Source organism: Melanotaenia boesemani, chromosome 6 (assembly GCF_017639745.1).
Source record: "Melanotaenia boesemani isolate fMelBoe1 chromosome 6, fMelBoe1.pri, whole genome shotgun sequence".
Classification (NCBI taxonomy): domain Eukaryota; kingdom Metazoa; phylum Chordata; class Actinopteri; order Atheriniformes; family Melanotaeniidae; genus Melanotaenia; species Melanotaenia boesemani.
This window is the reverse complement of record NC_055687.1, coordinates 33080901-33101927: the sequence shown is the minus strand read 5'-3', so window position 1 is coordinate 33101927 and position 21027 is coordinate 33080901. Positions and strand designations below refer to the sequence as shown.

General features: G+C 37.7%; 2 protein-coding genes and 1 long non-coding RNA gene across 3 annotated transcripts in view; 2 read left to right on the top strand and 1 right to left on the bottom strand.

Moving 5' to 3' along the window:
- Positions 1-3504: 3504 nt before the first annotated feature.
- LOC121641388 lies at positions 3505-3853 on the bottom strand. Its single transcript, XR_006010695.1, has 2 exons — positions 3770-3853; positions 3505-3735 (listed from the first exon to the last, which is right to left on the bottom strand). It is a non-coding gene; the product is annotated as an uncharacterized LOC121641388 (long non-coding RNA).
- On the top strand, positions 3730-9545 carry LOC121641387 (polyadenylate-binding protein 1A). Its single transcript, XM_041987492.1, has 15 exons — positions 3730-3976; positions 4203-4396; positions 4538-4653; positions 5138-5277; positions 5372-5466; positions 5595-5732; positions 6948-7043; positions 7168-7440; positions 7598-7688; positions 7766-7888; positions 7980-8122; positions 8526-8610; positions 8705-8835; positions 8975-9065; positions 9176-9545. The coding sequence occupies exons 1-14, from the start codon at positions 3784-3786 to the stop codon at positions 9062-9064; spliced, it is 1908 nt and encodes a 635-aa protein (XP_041843426.1). The 5' UTR covers positions 3730-3783; the 3' UTR covers position 9065; positions 9176-9545.
- A 2432-nt stretch (positions 9546-11977) lies between these two features.
- The window catches only part of LOC121641466 (E3 ubiquitin-protein ligase RNF19A-like), a 34108-nt gene continuing 25058 nt past the window's right edge, over positions 11978-21027 (top strand). The window contains exon 1 of the mRNA XM_041987603.1: positions 11978-12181. The gene's annotated coding sequence lies outside the window, so the exon portion shown is untranslated. The remainder of the gene's footprint in view (positions 12182-21027) is intronic.

Below are 21027 nucleotides of genomic sequence, written 5' to 3'. Positions count from 1 at the left end.
GAAAATGTCCCTTAAATTCACTGCAATAGCTATTGCATCTTTGATTGCAAGAAGGCTACTTGTCCTTCAGTGCAAGAATACGGGACCACCTTTCCTCTGTCAATGAATCAATTGGCTTGGATCTTGAGTAAATTAAATCCACTCAGAGGGTCAGTAGGCAGGATTTTAAAGTCCTGGTTGCAATTCATGTCATGAGTCAAAACTGAGCTGTCCATTTCCACGCAGGACCAACACAGACTTAAAGATTAAATTTAATTAATGATGCCAGAGGAAAAGTGCAAAAAAAAAAAAAGAAACAAGGTGCCTTGTCAAGATTTAGATTTTCTTCACCCCTTTTAATTTCAATAATTTATTTGAAGGATTAATAGTGGGATTCAGTTAATTCAATAGACTTGATTTTGCAGAAGACATTATAGCCTGAAAGCCACAACTGCAATGATCAACATTATTAACAGACTTCCTTTGAGTGATCCAAGAAACCGTAATTAACAAGCAGCTGGTAACAGGACAACTTCTAAGTGAAACACGGCCATCTGCAAGTCTCACACTTCCTTCTGAGAGTCAAAAGTAGTCTGTCTACAGTGTAAATATCCATCAGGATTGTACATTTTCATTCATTTTACACTCTGTAGATGCTCTGAAACATTTGGCTACACCCTGCTACTCTTGCAAGAACTGCTGTAAATGTATGAATTTATACTTTTTTCCACATAAAATGAGTCACTATAAAACAAATAATTTAACCCTTCAGTGGCTGTTATGCTTATAAAACATTTTTATGGGGGATTAAAAGTAAATTTCCATAAAATTTATTTGAAGTAGTATTTGCTAATTCTTGTTCAGCCCTGAGATAGGTCATTGATGGGCAGCAACATTCGTTTTCATGCATTATTTCTTTTACAGACTAACACGTGATCCTAAGACCACAATCTAGCATTTGCAATAACTGCTCAAATGTTAAAATGGAAAACTAATTAAAATTTTCTATTTTACATGAGTCATTCAGTTACAGTTACTTCTGCCTGAAATAAAGAATTATTACTTTTTTTAACCATTTGATACCCAGAATGTTTACGAAACTCCAGTTTATTATATATATATATATGCCACCATTACAAAACATGCTCTAAAAATATGATTTTTTTTTTTCAATTTTAAAGTGACTTTTAAAAAAAACACCAAAATCGAATAATTTTTGAAATATTTCTGGCAGAAGTTATTTTGAAATAATTAATTTATGTTTTTATATATATCCTTTAATAGCCATTATGCCTTCAAAATGCCACCATTTCTTTTTTTAAGCAAAGATTAATAATATTTAGCAGCAGTGCAACGCTGGGCTTTGGTGGCAGATTTGGGCATAGAGCGCAGGTCCTGGTTTCAAACCTGTTGGTGCTGTGTTTCAGTGTTTGAAACCAAAAAATTTGTCCACTTTTGGAGATGCATCTCGCTGCTATTTCATCCATCTCCACCAAGCTCTTGTCATCAGATGAGTCTTCAGATGAATCTTCAAAGTCAGAGCTGGAATCCAGCTGGTCTGTTTCCACCTCCAAGTTGTCCTCTGCTTCACCGTCCAACTGGGAGGATGAGAAGTTGTCCTAGAGCACACGCTGACGTCAAGAGCCTGCACGCTGTAGTATCTTGCTATCTTCAAAATGACTATTCCTGCATTACTGCTCATTTTTATTACCTGTCATTTGCATAAAATACTTGAGTAAAACTACAAGAAAGTGGACTTTAGCTTTAGTGTTGGCTTCAGCTGAGCTAAAACCAAAACAAAATCCAAATTTGCTTCGATGCTGGCTGTACAGCTGGCAAAGTACCAGAGTAAGAACCAAAACGAGCCCAATTTCTGCCAGATGAGATATCTTTAAAGTCCTGAAGAAAGGCATTAGTTTATAAAACAGTGTGGCCTTCTAAGACTTATGAAATTGGACATGAAAGACAAATGCCTGTGTAGACGCAAGCAAACACACACACACATGCACAGACATTTATTCTTATACACACACACCATTATCCAACACCGTTTGTAATGCACACTTATCATTTTAGGTGGCACCCTTGCAGAAAATTAAAAAATAAATAAATAAATAAAAAAAGTGATATGCGTGAGAAATGAAAAAGTGACACCATCTGGTGGACTACTATAAAAACCACAAGTTGAAGTTTTTTTTTAAAAATAAAAACTTTATATAAATGAATGCATCAATCCATGTTAAGCTTGTGGGATAAAAAAGCATTTTCAATGGTTTTCAATGGGGAAGAGTGTGGCCTTAGGATAAAATGTGTTGTTTTGCACAGTTTAGTTATTTTAAGCAAATTCCATGAAGTGACATGATTTTTTTTTTTAAATTATCCTTTGGCAGGTTTCGCCTACTTATAGTCAACACAGCCAAAATGGCATGAAGATAAAACAAGCAAATTTAACTAAATGGCTTTAGGGTCCTTTAAACGTTAAAAATCACCTCCAGCTATATTAAAAATTTAAATATGCCTGGGGGGGGGGGGACACTAGACTCTTAGAGACAACTCTGAAACAATTCAGCATGTCGTTAAAAATCTAAACGTACTTTGTTGTTTGTTCACTGCAAAATCATAAAGTATGTTAGTTTTCTTTTTCTTTAATTTTATTTAAAAATAGGTCAGTTAAAATAATAATAATAATAATAATAAGATGCATAAAGACATAAACAACAAATTATGCCAGGGGATCAGACCATTATATATATATATATATATATATATATACAGAGAGAGAGAGAGAGAGAGAGAGAGAGAGAACTCGAATAGTTTGAAAAGTACTCTATTTCGACACTGCCCGCCCTTTGGGTGTGTGTAGTCTGCCACGACAATAGCAGCGGGGAGGGCAAATACATTCTGTGGTAGACCTCTAAAACGAAATAAAGCCAGGAAAATAAACGGCATTGCTCTGCTAGCAGCAATCCTTCATGGGGGCCGGGGGTGCGTTGATACACGTTTATAGAACTAAAACATGTTCCAGTAACACATGTTTTAAAAGCAACTGTGTCAGACTTTTACCAGTTAAATGTCTCCAGATAGAACGGCAACTAACAGAAAATATCGCGAGATCTATGACGCCCACCTCGCTCGTGAACACGCCGTGCTTTCGACTGGAATCGGGAAACAGGCTCTGCAGCTCTTCCTTTCATTCCTGTAATCCGTCTGCGTAGGGTGTGCTCCGGAGCTAGTCTCGGCACACATTTTATTATTATGAAACAAACCAAAAGCTAGAAAGCAACGCAGACATATTTTTATAAGAAAAAATAAAAATCGGTGAAGCAGGATTTAATTTGCCAACCCAAGCAACATTAAGAAGACGCTGCCCTCGAAAGACGGAACGAGACGAACGTTAGCAAGCTAAGCAACTAGCGTCATTGTTGAAAGCGTGGACAATTAACGTTAGGCTGATATATTCTAGTTATTTACTCCCTCAAGGATTTTTCCTCCCCGTATACTAAGTTAAAACTATTTGTTTCTTTCTTTAAATCTAGCTTAGGTTTCTAGGTGACTGAACGGGCCTCAATTAAATTGTGAATTGAGTGAGCCATACCGGGTAGGCCACGTTTCGACATTTTGCTAGTCAGGCTAAGTAGCCCACGTTGCTAGCGGTTAGCGTATATGTGTGCGTTCTTGTGAAGCTACCAAAGAGAGAAAGTGAACGCCCTTAATTTACTCAGATTATTTCTGTCCGTAAACGGTTAAAGAAAAAAACTAAAATTAAAAAAAGGACAACACTTAAGTCAACAAGCGTCGTCTGACATGAATCCTAGCGCGCCTAGCTATCCTATGGCCTCCCTCTATGTAGGGGACCTGCATCCGGACGTTACTGAGGCCATGCTCTATGAGAAGTTTAGTCCTGCCGGACCCATCCTTTCCATCAGGGTATGCAGAGACATGATCACCCGCCGTTCCCTTGGATATGCATATGTGAACTTCCAGCAACCCGCTGATGGTAGGTTTTACCCAGAGTAAACGTAGCAAGGGCAAGCCGTAGTATGGATGTGGCAGCAGCTGACTCCATTTTGAACATGTGCTATACAAGCTATTTCGTAGCATCCCTGTTTTAGAGAGTTGCTAATGTGATATTGGTTTAAAGGCAAAGTTTTTCAATGCATATTTGTTATGTTTTGACGTTGTTAATGGATATTACAGACATTGCCAAACTACCAATTTTTCAGCTGAGCGAGCCTTGGACACCATGAACTTTGACGTGATCAAAGGCAGGCCTCTCCGCATCATGTGGTCTCAGCGTGACCCCTCATTGAGGAAGAGTGGTGTCGGAAACATCTTCATCAAGAACCTAGACAAGTCCATTGATAACAAGGCCCTGTATGACACCTTTTCTGCATTCGGAAACATCCTGTCCTGCAAGGTAGGATTATGTTTTGAGTTAGTCTGTTTTACGTATAGTTTCTTACTTTGCATGACAAGGTTGAAAATGGTTTATTGGGATGTTTTGAATGCATGATGTTTGGATTTTTGTTTGATATCTTTAAAATCTGCCTTTTCCAAGGTGGTTTGTGATGAAAATGGCTCAAAGGGTTACGGCTTTGTGCACTTTGAGACCCATGAGGCTGCTGAGCGGGCCATTGAGAAAATGAACGGCATGTTGCTCAATGACAGAAAAGTGTAAGTGGAGCTACTGTTTAACATGTCTCAATTAATATGTGGTGAGATCGAATTAATGTGAGCAGTTTTTCACCTTATTAAAGTTTGATTTTGTGCTTTAACTGCATCTTGATGCAAAAAGACACAGACCAGAATGAGGTTTTTAGCTATTTACCTTTAAGTGTTTAAAGTTTTTAACACAGCTTGTGCAATACTGCTGGCTAATCACTAATAAATGACTGCTAATTCCTGTATTCTGAAACTATAAGATAAAAATAAAAAATATATATCAAATAAAATCATAATAACCACATTTAAATTATGAACTGTTTTAGGTGTTTTAAGAAAAATTTTAAATTTCTATTTGTCTATTGTGTGCTAATAAAGGAACACTGGTGGTCCATTAAATGTAATAAGATTTTCATGGTCTACATCACGATTATTCAATAGATAATAGAATTTACCTTATATCGTCTTTCTGATATCGTCTGTGGTTTCATTACAGGTTTGTTGGGCGCTTTAAATCACGCAAAGAGAGGGAGGCTGAGCTTGGGGCACGTGCCAGAGAATTTACCAATGTTTACATCAAAAACTTTGGAGAGGACATGGACGATGAAAAGCTGAAGGAGCTGTTTGGCAAATATGGCAAGTTGACAAGATTATAGTCGTATTTAAAAGTAAGCTTGTTGTTGGTTGTTTTGCTTGGTAAATGTGTTGATCAGGCTCTCTGCTTTTGTAGGACCTGCACTCAGTATCAGAGTTATGACTGATGAGAGTGGTAAATCTAAGGGATTTGGCTTTGTCAGCTTTGAGAGGCATGAAGACGCACAAAAGGTTAGTATCAGTTTCATGTTCTTTTGGTCCCATGGGGGCTTTTCTCTTCACTAATCTCTTGTGAAGTCACGAATCAGTATAAACTCTGATAAACTTCTTTCATTATATTTCCACTTATTTCACTGCAGGCTGTAGATGACATGAATGGTAAAGAACTGAATGGCAGGCAAGTGTACGTTGGTCGTGCACAGAAGAAAGGGGAACGCCAGAATGAGCTCAAACGCAAATTTGAGCAGATGAAACAGGACCGCATGACCAGATATCAGGTTTGTTGGGTACATTTTGTGCTGTACTCTATTGACAGGAATAGCGTTGGAAGATGGGGTTTATGTGTTAGCTAAATTTTCCAAATTCTACCATGAAACAGATTGTAGGTAAATGGGATTTTAATCCTGGGTTTTGTGTGTTAAAAGATGGTCCCCTCTTAAATCTCTGCAAACCAAACCACCTTCGGCTGGTTTTGTGGGCAATATGGAAGTGTAATGTGGGGAAATGTCGATCAAAATAATCTACATTATATCATAATGAATGGTCCCTCGAAACCTAAGCTAAATAAGAAATTAATTGGCTTGTTGGCGGTTGTGTCCTTGGTATTTCAGAGAATTTAATAAGTTATCACAGACACATTACTGCTGGACAATGATTGAGATTTTTAATCACAACAAACCGCATGAAATGTTTTTATTAATAGCATTGTTTTGCACAAAATGTACTTTTCCTTTAAAAGAAGGCCCACTGCTATGTGGGAAAAAATGCAGTAAATTTTAGTTTACAAACAGTAGATCCGGAGCTGTAAGTGGCTCTTAGTTGTTTAGATAGTACATGACTAAAGATGCTAATGTTTTTAAATACAAAAACAAATGCAGGTTTTAACAATTTTCTTTTGTTTTTTGTTTTTTTTTTTCTCCATGGAATAATTGCATTGAATTTCCACATCATGACAGTAGCAGTACCAGTAAAAAAAAAAAAAAAACTTACCATTTTTCTTGTCACTAGATTTTTTTTTAAAAAAAATTGTTTTTATTAGTTTATCAAAATTTTTCAGATATATCAACATCCCATAGAAGAAAGTGTCTGCTGCTAAAGTTTTATGTTTTTCTTTAAACAGGAAGCAGCTCTTAGCTGCTGGCCGAAATGTGTTAATTTAGCTAATAACAGACAAACGCACCAAAGAGTAACAGTAACTAACTTAATATAAAGAGTAATTAGTTACTGACAGAAGTGACAGCGTTATGGTAATGCGCTATTATCTTAAAGAATATGATCTTGCACTCACCTCTGCACTAGTTTATTTGTTAAGGATACACCTAAAAGATCTGCAGTTGGGTGGTGGTGTGGATAGAATTTAGATTCACACCTGGATATCGCTGCTGTAGCTGAAGTCTGAACAAGTATTGTTGTTCCAGTTGGACTTGTTTTTGAGAAGTTATTCTTATTTTTTCTTGTCTTCTACATTGTCTTTTTATTTTTTATTACACCAGGGTGTCAATCTGTATGTGAAGAACTTGGATGACGGCCTGGATGATGAGCGCCTGCGCAAAGAATTCTCTCCATTTGGAACCATAACCAGTGCAAAGGTAAAACTTGAGTACTGGACGTATGTTGTTCAAATGACAAACTTGATGAAACCCTCTCCCATGTTTAAAAAAGCAGGAATAATGTCCCGATAATTGTTTGTTTGTTTTTTTTTTTCTCCCACAGGTGATGATGGAGGGGGGTCGCAGTAAGGGCTTCGGCTTTGTGTGCTTCTCTTCTCCAGAGGAGGCCACTAAAGCTGTGACAGAGATGAATGGCCGTATTGTGGCTACAAAGCCACTGTATGTGGCTCTAGCTCAGAGGAAAGAGGAGCGACAGGCTCATCTAACCAACCAGTACATGCAGCGGATGGCCACCGTCCGTGCTGTTCCCAATCCTGTTCTTAACCCATATCAGCCTGCACCACCCTCGGGCTATTTCATGGCGGCTATCCCACAGGTAGGTCTGAGTTCCCATTTAGAAACTTTCTGCTTTAGTTTCATGTGCAGATTGATTGTGCTGTGGATTTTTCTCATGTTCGCTGTAGTAAAATTGGAGATCAAACAGTAGTTTTAAGGTATTTGTGTTTAATAAATCGTGGTCTTCATCTTCTCAGGCCCAGAACCGTGCTGCATATTACTCCGCTAACCAGTTGGCCCAGCTCCGCCCCAGCCCACGTTGGGCCACTCAGGGAGTGCGTCCTCAGCGTAAGTCGTCTTGCATATATTAATCCTTTCAGACTGAATAATAAACATGTCTAATTAATTATTTCCTCTTCTTTCAGACTTCCAGAACATGCCGAACGCTATGCGCCCATCAGCACCGAGGCCCCAGACCTTCAACACCATCCGTGCTACCACGACTACCAACGCCCAGGTCCCACGCATGATGGCTTCTCAGCGTATGCGTAAGTCTGTCAGAGAAATAAAATTTCCTCCATTTTTACACAGTTGTTTGTGCAGTTTTACCTAAGTGCCTTTTTACTTTTGTCCCTGCAGCCACGCAGGCTCTCAGCCAGCGCCCCGCCAGCGCTTCTGCTGCTGCCGCCCCTGTGCGTGCCATGCCCCAGTACAAATACGCTGCTGGTGTGCGCAATCCTCAGCAACACATGGCATCCCAGCCACAGGTCACTATGCAGCAAGTAAGAATACCCCTGATTTTACCTGCAATGTAAAAACATTCAGGCATTTTATATGACTTATTATTAACATGACATTTGAAGACACAGGTTTCTTTTAATTACAGGAGTGTTGAGGGTTTGTCAAGTTTATCTTAACCTGCTTCCCTAATGGAAGAAAAGTGGAGTTACATGTGTTAAGATCACATTTGTGTACACGTCAGTTTCACAATTTTATAGGTGATGATAGCTTTCATATTGATGTAGTTTAGAACGTACAAAAATGTGTCTACATTTATTTTTTTTAAGCAGTGAAACATTGAGTTATTCATGTTTGTTCTTGTCTGTAGCAAGAGATTGATGACTGTTTTGCAGTCATTAACTTGCAGAGCTGCATGAAAATAGTCTAAAATCTGTCTTCCTTTAGCCTGCAGTCCATGTCCAAGGCCAGGAACCCCTGACTGCCTCCATGCTGGCTGCTGCACCCCCTCAGGAACAGAAGCAGATGCTGGGTTAGTACAGTATCGGTGCAGAAGGAAAACTATCTTTTTTTTTCTTTTTTTTTTCCCCCTTTAATTGACAATCTTGGACTTTTTCCACTTTTAGGTGAGCGTCTGTTCCCTCTGATCCAGAACATGCATCCCAGCCTGGCAGGCAAGATCACTGGTATGCTTCTGGAGATTGATAACTCTGAGCTGCTTCACATGCTCGAGTCACCTGAATCCCTGCGCTCAAAGGTTTGTTATTTTGTCCTTCTCTGACAAAAAAAATCATCTAAGGTAGAAACAGAAAGTTTTTAAAATGGCTTTTTCACCTTATGAATAGTTAAAAGGAAGATTCTCCATATGCAGTGGTTCAGAACTTATTTTGTTGTAGGTGGATGAGGCTGTTGCTGTACTTCAGGCCCATCAGGCCAAGGAGGCGGCTCAGAAGTCCACCACCCCCGCTGGAGTACCCAGCGTCTAAGGTATGTGTGCAAGAGAATTTTTCAAAGTTAAAAGAACAAATGCAGACACATTATTCAACAGATTCTACAACTACTACAGTCTGCATTTTTTTTTTTCTTTTGTCTTGCAGATTGAGCATTTTGAAACCTGCTTCACCGATGGAAAAAGAAAAAAAACCTTAAACATTGAAAAAGCTAAAACTCTGAAAACATCGCAAAATGATAAATTATTTCTTAAAAAAAATAAAAAATAAAACGATTGACTCTGCCAGGTCTAGGGATGGTTTGACTAGACCTTGATCATAAATAAAAAATTTGTTGAAAAAAAAAATAGCAAAATATAGAAAATTAAAATGATAAAATTTGAATGCATTCCTCTGTTTTATGTCATTTTACTGTGTCAGTGCTCAGAATATCAGCCATGTTCAGGAAGGTGGTAGCTGAGCATTTGGAAGGTTTGTATTGTGAACTACTGGCTGTAATAAATTGTCGTTAAAAATATGCCTCTATTTCGTGATATTCAGTTAACTAAAAGTTGTTTCAACATCTTAATATTGGTCCTTATTGAGGCTTGGACAACAGCTTTCCAGCAGGTGTCGCCATCATTCCTTGTTGCCTAACAGACCACTCACTCCTTTTTTATTTCTTCCTGAATCATTTTTGTACGACAGATTTTAACCTTCAGACTTGATACACAAAGAGGTTTAATTTATTTCTACCATGCAGGGGACTCGCATATTGCCAGTCTAGGTTAAACCAGGATTATTCTAGTGACCTCATTCACATGTGATTTATTAGCAGGTGACCGCTATGTTTTTTAATTTCAATTACTTAAAACCTACTGGGTCATATTACTTATTTTTGTATATCAGTATGCACTGAAGATTTCATTGGTTTCCTTGAATAGATGCCACTTCAGATGATCCCGAACTACAGATTGCAGGTCAGATGAAGAAGTAATGGCTCATTTAATTTGTCCTGTAAAGGTCAAACTTTGAAAGAATTAAAAACAGACCTTTGTTTTCTGGCTATATTTTGCTGTGGAAACCATGTCTGTGAAGGACACTGCACTGTGTTGTACTGTATAATCTGTCATCTGTTTACACTGCCTTGCAGCTTCTCCACCTTGTATCAACATGTTAACTCTCCAGCACCGAAAATAGAATATAGTCATAAATATTAATGACGGGGAAAATGCCCTCTCTTCCCATCTTGCTTCAGAGCTATTCTCTTCCAACCAAAGCAGTGTTGGAATGGACAGCATGAAAGGGGGTGCAGCAGGTATTTTGTCCCATGTGGTAGCAAAACATGAAAGGAACCCTTTTTATAAGGTGAAAAACTATTGGGCCAGTCTAGATTTGGATTCTTGTTTAAGTAGTAGACTATCAGTGGAAGTAGACTAAATGGAGATTCGAGGAGAAAAGAGTTTTTACTGGGGAAATCTTACATCTCCAATGCGATTTCACTCATTAGACATTCATATTATGTAGATATGTCTCATCGTACTCCCATCAGTGATGTCATGACAACCTGCTTCAGGCTGGATCAGATTTTGAGCATGTTTGTAAACCTGAAGGAGTACATGGATGATCCAAAACAATTCACTGTAGAGATCTCAAGGGATTATCCAATTTGTCTATGTTGGTGTGGTTGATACTTCCCCTGTCATCTACATTTGGTCAGATAAAACACCCTCAGTAATGTGTTGACTGTCTAAGGTTGTGCTAGATTTTTTTTTTTTTTTTTTTAATTTTAGGGCATGTGAATTAGGCTGTTGTAAAACCAGACTGTAAAATCCTAAATTCTACAAACTTTGGCAGCTGCAGAATGAGCGGCTTGTCTCTGCAAGGATTTTGTGTGTCCTGTGATCTGCGTGTACCCTCAGCTTGCCCTAGATTCCTGCTATCACATGAGTCCTACAATCTGGTCCAGGTTCTTTGTTTTGGTTGTTTTTTTCCCCTTCCTAATTAGGAATTCCTGCCTTAAGTTCACTGAATATTTTGAACATGTTGGTGAGAAAGTGAGTGGTGATAAGAAGCTGTGCAATTCCACTGGCTTATTCATCACTTCCTCTGTTGTCCCATCGGATAATGATACACACACACACACACAGCTTTCACATAATCCTCTCTAGCTTGGATTAGGTTAGTCTGTATGAAGCTGCCCTGTCTGCCACATCATCAACAAATGTTTAAGCTGCAAATGTAGAAGAAAAAGGTTCAACATTCATACCAGTAAAAAAAAGTTATTTTTCTGGGCCTTTCTAAAGTAAACATACATGTTTACCTTAATAATTAGCACACCATATATGGTCAAATCAGTGTATTTTTGTACATTTGGTAATCTATATGAACAGCAAGGAATATAAGAGGTTATTATGGGTACTTTAGCTGTTAGTTTTAATGGTTTTTTAATTAGTTGCTATGGGCAGAGAGTTGTTTAAAGCCCCTTTGGTTATTTATGTCTTCAGACTTGAGCACCCTTTAATTGCACTATTTGAATGTTCCTCCAGAGAAAATGTAATTACAATTAACTACATTAAGAGTGGAAAGATAGAGATGCTTTATTCACCCATAAATATACATATATGTATAATATGTTGATAATTGAAATGAATAAAAAGTAAAGACAGGAGGGAGTTGTAAGAGGTATTATCCGCACGTTGTTGGGAAATGGGGAATTTCATAGAAATGAAAAGTAATGTTAACTTTCTACAATTTATGTAAATAATTCTACAAGAAACAGAAAAGTTAATAGTTATGGTACTAGTAGTTGTAATGTGACGATGCTGGTTGCTTGTAAAATCATGTATTGAGAAGTTTGTTTTGTTTTTTTTTCCACTGATGAAAGTAGAAGACAGTAGTGGTACTTCGATCAAATTCTCGCGATGAGATTTGAATTTCTGAAGTAGAACGAGAACTGTGAACAACAGAGCAAGCTCTGTAGGAGCTGTTGCCAGTTCGAAACGGAGCGGATAGGTGGGACCAGAGACAGAGGAAAATAAGTGGCAGTTCCAGTTTGGAAGTATTTCGTGGCCCTGTGGCGAGACCAGCGTTCCGGTAGTTAAAACGTTTTAAAAGGGTCAAACGTTTGTTGATTGTCATTGTCTCCGGAACAAGTGTCACTTGCAACAGACGGTAGGTTCTTTTCGTGTCTAGCTAACCTTGCTAGCCAGCTGCTAACTCTCGTTGTGTTTGCCTGTTAGCTTGCTGGCATTCTGGTGGCCGTCAGTAATACAAACGGAGACTAATGGAGCATCTGTTGTTATTCTGCAGTATTTTCACCATGCTGCCTGGCTGAAGACGTGTGCCATGCATTAAGTCATTGATAGTTTACGTTATTTGATATTAAACACAGTTAACCGTGTAGCTAATCTAGCTACACTTAGAAGGAGGTGTAGAAGTTTGAGATTGAGACATTATCGAAACTGCAACAGTTGCTAGTGTCCTCAGTTTTAAATGCTAATTAGCGCTCAATAGAAACTGCAGAGTAACAGCGATTGATACTGTGGACAAATACAGACAGCGGTAAGTAACGCTGTTGTATGTTCTTGGTTGAAGACTAAAATGCTATCAGAAGAAGTTAGGATTTGAGAGAGTTTTGTTACGTTAGTTATGTGAAGAAATATTTGAGGGATGTCTCGGGTAGGCGACTAGCCAGATGTAGAAATGCTTCACCCTAATTTAACAGTTTAGAAATGGTTATTTGTTTTATTTCTCCGTATTGTAGTTTGCTATTCAGATGACTGTCACAACATTGTACTGTATATGCAATACTTTCAGCCCATGATTAGATAGCTTTCACTTTCAGAAACACTAAACACAACCAGTAAATGAGGATTTGCAACTTTGACGCATTGATTTCTGGACTAATGCTGGGCTAAAGTGGCTTGAAAAGAATAGATTTTTACTGGGAGGATCCACATTATTATGAAATGAGATGGAAAGAAAATGCTCCATTAATCCCTGCAAGGAAATCATAATGTAGTTAATTTTTCTATGGCTTCCAGGTACATTTTTCTCTTCTACATGACATGTTTTATTTATAAATAGCATTTGTATTTTTATATTATATGGACTCTCCTATACAAATGCAGCTAAAGCTTCTTTGCCATATGTCAGCTCATCCCTAACTTTCAATTGTGTAGCTCATCTGATTAATCACCAGAAGCTTTATTCAAATATAAGTGGACAATCAACCATTTTATATAGTGGAGAATGGGTTTTTGCTTTCAACATTAATAAGGTTTTGATGCAAATATTTTTTTATTCAAGTATGTTGAGTGTTTGGAACACGTCAGTGAAGATGTGAGTGGTAATTCTAAGCAGAGGTGTGCAATTCCACTACCTTATTCATTCCTTCATGTAGCGTTTGTTAGATAATGACATGCATACATACATATGTGCACATATGTATGTATGACATATGCATAAGAGTTCTGTTTTTATCTTACTGGTAGATATGTATAATGTTAATGAATGTAAAGTTCTTGGCCTGGACTAAAATTGGAAACTTGATAAACCATTACAAATCATGTTTTAGCCTTTGCATAGTTGTGTTATCTTCCTCCAGCTGCGTAATTCTGCTTTCTTCACCTCTCTTTTTAGTTGACACCGTATATTTTTAATACACCATATATACACATTGAATATTATTAATGTTTTCTACCAATAAATGACAGTCTGTTAATCAAAACTGTTTAAAAAAAGTCCAAATCCATTGAGCGTTTTTTTTTTAATTAAAATGAAATAACTTGGTAATGAACAAAAAAATTATACAAATGACCAAATTTCTGTTTAATTTTAGAGTCACTCCATAATTGTACATTTTGACACACGTTTGTACCACAAAAATCCTGTCGTAGTCTTACAGTAGCTGAGTAATATCGCTCTACCTTTATCCCCATTCATTGATCAGCTCAGTTCACATCCTTTTTTTATGCTTTGTTTTGTGCAACACTAATATTTTATGTAATATTGGAGAAATTTAGCTGGAAAAGTTTGAACCAAAGAGCAATTCTTGAGAAGAGGGAGCCAAATTATACAAGAACACACTATCATGTACTACTGTCAGTGACAGTATCAAATTGTTCAGGTGTTCACATTCTGTAGCTTTCAGCAAAAGTACATTTCATTTATGCTCCCTTTACGTTCGTAAAAGGCACATACATTTCAAACCTTGTCATTCTTTCATGTCCTGGTTGTTAGTCAGTCCATCCACTAGTTGGCAGTGCAGAGGTCAGAGTTCACTTCATTGCAAGCAACTGCAAAAAGAAATTAATAATTAAAGTCATAAAAATTGCCCTTGACTTGTGGGTTTTCCTCCCAACTATTATTTAATAACCATCTGTCCCTGAATCTGGACAGCGTAACATTGTAGATGTGTCACGCAGCCTTTTTTCTCAAATGCTTCCACCATTTCTTCTGTTGTCTTTTCTTTTGTTTGTTCCTGTTGTTCCTTTTGCCAGATGCACATGAGCTATGAGCTCAACACTGTCTCCGCATCTTCCAGTGGTCATTTTACAGCGTTGAGGGATGCTTCCGCAAGATCTCTAGAAATGGACCAAATTATGCTTTTCAGCTCATTCGGATGCAGATCAGTAACTTCACAAATAACCAGACAAGTGCTCACTTTGGGAATCTCAGCTCATTTGGCTGTTAGCTTAACTTGCTTTGCTCTACTGTAGTACTTTGCTTTCACGTGAAACTTTCAGCGTTATATAGTGCAACTGTTCAGATTCTGTTATCTGAAATTTGGATACTGATATTTTCCAAACCAAATCAGTTTTAATGAACAATATTGTGATTATCAGCATTATTACTGTTGTTATTGTGTAAGTTTCATAAGGCTGTAGTAAACCACACATTCATTCTTAATAAGAGTAACTGATAAACCAAATTAATCCAGTTTAAATGTTTTCCAAAATAATTTATAAGAAAAACCTTCTAAAGTAAACAAAGACAAGGTCTGTAGCTGCTTCATAATCTTAAAGGTAAATATAATTTAGCAGCAATAACTGCGTTTTTAATATTTAAGGTCCAAGAGAATGTGTTGAAAAGGGAGCAGGATGTATGGAATAATCTGGGAACACTAGATATTCTGACAGTGTTGCAGACAGATTTTGGTCTGTAGTATAAACTCAGGGCTGAAACCTTCTGATCATAGAAGCTGCTGTTCAATCTGGCCAAAACATCTTCATTTATCCAATGTCAAGAATTTTGAGTTCAGTTTGAAGATCCAACAAAATGGGGCCGTGCTAGCTGAGAATGTTTAAAATGCTTCACAATTTCTCGTGTGTTAGTGAAAGCATGTCTAACGCTGTGCTGTGAAATTATCCCGGTGTGCCCAGCGTGTGAGTCGCATTGTCATGGAGGGTTACAGCATTTTAGCTAGTGACTTTTCCAGCATTCTCCTTAAAATGATATTGACTGATTGGCCAGAACGACGAATTGGAGCAACTTTTGGGCTGTGGGCTAATCCCTTCAGTTTTCACTTTGTGTGCTGGAAGTTTACAGCTTTCTTGTCATTAGGTTGGAAACCAGGGACTTTTTTTTTTCTTCTTTACATAATTTTCCACAAATATCTACATCCCTTAGAAGAAAGGCCGTTTATCCTCTTTTATATAAAGGTTTTATGTTTTTCTTTATTTTAAAACCTAACAATGTAAATAAAAATGTGGTTCTTTAAAAAAAAAAAAAACATCCTATGGTGGCTCTTCATTAAAATATATATTAAGTTTCCTTTTTGAAAAGTCCCGTAACATTTGCGTCTCTAAAGAAGTTTTATTTAGCTGGCTGAGGACAAAATGGCTCTTTGGATTAGAAAGCTTGCAGACCCCTGCACTAAACACATAAACAGGTTTAGCAGCAGTTTTCTCTTTAAACACCAACAGTTAAAATATTTCTTCATATATATATATAAAATCAAATATTAAAGACAAAGAAGGATGAAATGTTCAGGATTTACTAACTAAAAGGTAAAAAGTCAGCAGGATGAATTTAAAGCTGTGAAGCTGCTTCCTTCTAAACACAGAAGGAACAATATGTGATGAATATCAGCATCAGGTGAACAGACAGTGTGTGTGTGTATATATATGTGTATAAAGTAAGTTTAAGGTTTTATTACACTATGGTAACAGCATAGCTGTTATCAATTTAATCAAACGTGATATTTTGTTTTACCATCGGTTGGGCATCAATAAGAAAAGTCGTGTCCTGCGCTGTAGTATGAAATGTTGCTGTCGAGTGTAATGACATGATCTTTGGTTCTGGTGCTTGGTCTTTAATAAGCTTGATCCCTACACGTAGTAGTTACTTTTTAGGAGAAAGAGGGATTTTATGATTTCTGCTTACTTAAACTGTAATGGAAAACTTGAGTCCAGATACAGTAAATATTCTTTTTAAGCTTATAAACGCAGTGCAGCCACAGCTGAAGTTAATTTCCATTCACTCAGCATAATAAAAGTTGAAGTGTTTCATTGCATCTAGTTCTGTTTTGTAAGGTACAGATGTGTTTTTAGAGTCGAGAGCTACTTTTAGCTGATGGAGGTGCAGTAGACAACGTAAATGTGGTCACACTTAAGGTTCTACGATGGCAGCAGGTCGTTTGAAACGGCTCAGAAGGACAGTGTTGAGTTTTTGTTCAGAAAGCAGCAACAGCTGTATAGAGAAGGGAGTCTTACTTTAATAAAGTTTTCATTATTCTTTAAGGCTGATTTAATTTAAATATTGCTGTTCATTTTTATTAATACAAAGCTCATAGTTTAATAAATCCCCCAGCCCTTTATAACGAGCAAAATTATTATTATTTTGATGACTTTAAGGTTTCTTTCAGACAGTAAGTTGTGCTATAAAGCTATAATGTTTTAAGAAAGCTGTTTGTTTCCTCTTCGAACTACAAGTGCACCTCTGTGTTCTTTAAAACTGCTCTGTTAGAAACGCAGTCGAAACAGCATAACCGAACATTAAATTGTGGCATTTATGTCACAACTTTTACGCTAAAGCCACGGATATATTCTAATGGCGCTCATCTTCCTTCTGATGTTTTTCCCCTCAGACGATGTGAGGTTAGATTTGCATTTAAACCAGCCGCTTGTGAATGGATCGTCTTACCAGTGGAAAATCCGCAGACAACGTTTAGTTTACCGATGGGAGCGACACTGGGACAGCAGAAAGAAGAGAGACAGAGGGGGCACTGAATGTGCGACGGAAGTCTTCCTCTTCCTTTTAGTTTCATGGTTTTGTTGCAAACCTTCGCTGCACATTATTATCACACCGCTGTAATTGATTTGATTATATTTTGCATGATTCCGGCATTCCCACGGTCTGTTTCATGCCCTGTGGTTGTCTAATATGGTGTTTTAATTTCTATTTTACTGCTATAGTTTAAGCCTCATAAGACAAGCATATAATGCCTGGGTGGAGGAAAAATTATGGAATCACCTTGTAATTTGCATTTTTAAAACAAACCTTGGAGAAGTTTTAACTTATTAATGTGCTGTTTTAAAAAGTGCTTGTAGGCTTGAATGAGCTGTTTCACCGAACTGATTGACAGAAAACATGGTACCAACAAAAGAGCTGTCAGTTACAACAAAGGAACTAATAATAAGCCCTTTTTAGGAGATAATTCACCAAGGAGTGCTTTAAAAGATGCTCCCAGCCAACTTTGTAGAGCAGCAGTCATAGACTGGCGATAAAAGTGATATTCAATGATGAATCATCAAATCGGCATCAGGCAATGAGACGATGCCAGAATTTTTTATTAGATACAGGTCCAGTGAAGTGTATATAGATCACTGCTGGAAAAATTGCTGAAAGAAATTGGGACCATCATTGATAAGGGGTTGGATGCAGGTAAAGAACCGACAGTCATTACTGGTGTGTATGGAAAGTTCTTCGTATTTGTTCAGTTGAAAGTCTAGTAATGTTGGAAGCTGTTTTTCAGTATGAAACTACATTGCACCACAGAGCAAAGAGCCCTTTCTTCAGCAAATATGTCTCATTTCAGTGATTTTGCCAGTAAACAGTCTGGGTTTCAGTTTGAGTTCAAATTTATAGAGGAAAAAGCCAAACAAGAAGTTTATAACAAGCCTCCATCATGTAAGTCCATCTGGACACTCATATATTAGAAAGTTGGAACCTGGTTGATGGAGGAAAAATAGCTGAATGAATCCTTAAAAGTGGTGATTCCATCATTTTTCAGCAATTACATTTAAGAAAACTGTAGTAATTTGATAATTGTGCCACCCAGCTGTTTAAGGGAAATGAAGATGCTAATGAAAGTTATAATTACAGGGGTCTACCTAGAACTACTACCTAGAACTACCACTGATAGCAATGTTTTGAGGGATGATGCTGATGGTGTATTACGTTTGGCTATAATAATTCCATCTCCTTTTTATGAAGCTACCAGGGGAAATTTATCGCATTCTTCCAGCTTACCAGTTAATTTCGTTCTATTTTACACCCTGTTCCTGAGCTCTTAACTGTCTCAGCTGAGCAGAAATGCCATGATGCTTACTTCATCACTTCCCCCACTACCCCCCACCAGAGGAAGTCTGAGAGGAGGGGGAACAACTGGACACTGTGCTGGCTTTGTTAGCGTTGGAAACTTTTCCCTTTTCTTTACCCTGTCGGCCTGCTTTGCCTCTCTTTGTACGTTCAACAATGCCTTTTCTGTTCACACTGCTCTGGTTGTTGATTTATACCAGTGATTCTCAACCCTGGTCCTCAAGGCACACTATCCTGCAGGTCTTACATGTCTCCCTGCTGCAACACACCTGATTCACATTAAACGAGTCTCTGACAAGTTCTGTACAAGTCTGCTAATGAGCCATGAATTTGAATCAGGTGTGTCATAGCAGGGAGACATCTAAGACCTGGAGGATAGTGTGGCTTGAGAACCAGGGTTGGGAATCACTGATTTATACCATCTTTAATTGTGTATTTCACAGGAATATGTTTCAGAACTGACTAAGAGAGCCAATCACGTCACTGAAGACGCTTCTACAAAGGTTAAAACAGTGTTTAAATACAGCCACTAACCATAGTGCCGTTTTTCAGTTTGCTCCACGCTGTGGTTAAAAGGGAGAGCTTGTGTTTTTGACTTTCATCCCACATCAGTCAATAGTGGCTCGGCTTGCCTGCCAAGAGGTTGTTGTATGTCTGTTCATGGTGCAGTGTAAGCCTTTCCTATGGATTGACTGTTCCCAGCTTCATAGAAGCTCAGGAATGTGCACAGAGGCAACATCACAAAGGGGACAAGTACAACAGGAATGCAATAGGAGGGATACTGACTGGCTCAGCTGAGTGTCACTGTTAACATTTGTCTGAGTGCTTGCTTCATTACAGAGCTCATCATAGCTGTTGTCACTCATTTCTCTGCCGTTTTTTTGCCTTGTCCCTAGCTGCATCTTTGTTTCATCTACAGCTACATCTTATGTTACTTCTTCTCTTTCTAATATCACATTACAACATTCAATGCTGCTGGATAAGACCTTTCTCAGTGCTTTCCATGAGTGCTGGAAATTTAATAAATAGTTGATTGCGCTTTAGAGTTCAGCCATAGTGCTTTCAGACATTGGTCTGGTTCTGGTTCTGGTTCTGGATGCGGATCCTGCATGGTTCTGGAGTCTCAGAACATCTGTGCTTTCTGGCAGACTGGCCCGCATTTACACTAGTTTAACCAGAACCAAAGTTGGAGGACTTTGCTGTTTTTTTTTGTTGTTTACTTTAAGTAAACAAACCAGCCTAAAATATGGGCATGAAACTTGATAGTTAAGCTGTCAGGCTCCATTATAACCTACGTTTTAAAAACTTAACCATATATGCAAATGACCAAATGAATTTTGTAAGATGGTAGAATGTCAACACGACGAATCACAGAATTTAGTTTATTAATTAGTTAACGCTAAATTTCAGGTGTTTTCCTGACAGCCAGCCTTGGTCTGGCTTTGGCTTTTTTATTTATTGAAACATGGGTAATACATCAATTTGAGATTTGGATAAATGTGGATGATGAAATTGTTAGCAAAAGATGGCCACTATTTTTTCATGCCTGTTGAGAACAGACTTGTTCTTCTAACCAACTTTTTTTATTTGGTCTGAATGTACAGATTGGTTCAGAGTTGGGTTCATGAACCATCAACATGCAATTACATCACAGTGCCTGGCCAGTGTGAACTTCTTGCTTCTAACTTTTTCATTTTCTGAAGCTGTCCTCTGCTTCAAAGTGGTGCAGAGATTAGCACAGAGAATCCTGCCTGTCTGTCACAGCTTAGTCCAAACTGCTTCCATAAATCTGTGCTTTAGTAAAAGCTAAAAAAGATCAGGTAAAAAGATTTCAGTTAACTGTAATTGTCTCAGTTTAAGAGCATTTGTACCCTCTCATGGTTCCTAGTCCCCAGAGTGGTTTCTTCCTGTGAAAACTCAGCTTTAGACCAGAAAACGGTGCTGGGCTGCTTCCCAAGACGAGATGTGGAAACTGGAAGATTTTCCCTTGTATTTTCTTCTCTTTAAAAACTGGTCTGAACAGGATTATTTATAACCAGCATGCCAGCTTTAAAAGGAAATTATGCAATAGGAACTTTAAAAAGGCTCATTTATTGATTGTTAATGGCACTAGGATTTCCCTTATCAGTTCCGTTTTCTAAAAGTTCCCATTTATTTTAATCACGTCTCATTATTTTTAAATCTATGTACTTTATCACTTAAAATATGATAAGTCTCTCACCTGGCAACAGAAATAAGGCAGCACAATCAAAATTATATCAGCCTCCCTATGAATGGACATGTTTATATAAATTTTTTGTTTGAAGCCATAAATATCAAACATGGGAAAAAATAATTGAAGTTTCTCTTTATCTTATTCTACAGCCTATAACCAAAAACACAAAAATATTCATGTCTTTGTCTAAGATAATCAGTGGAATTAGGCAATATATAAATCCATTGCACATAATAATAGCTGACTATGAAAGTTATTC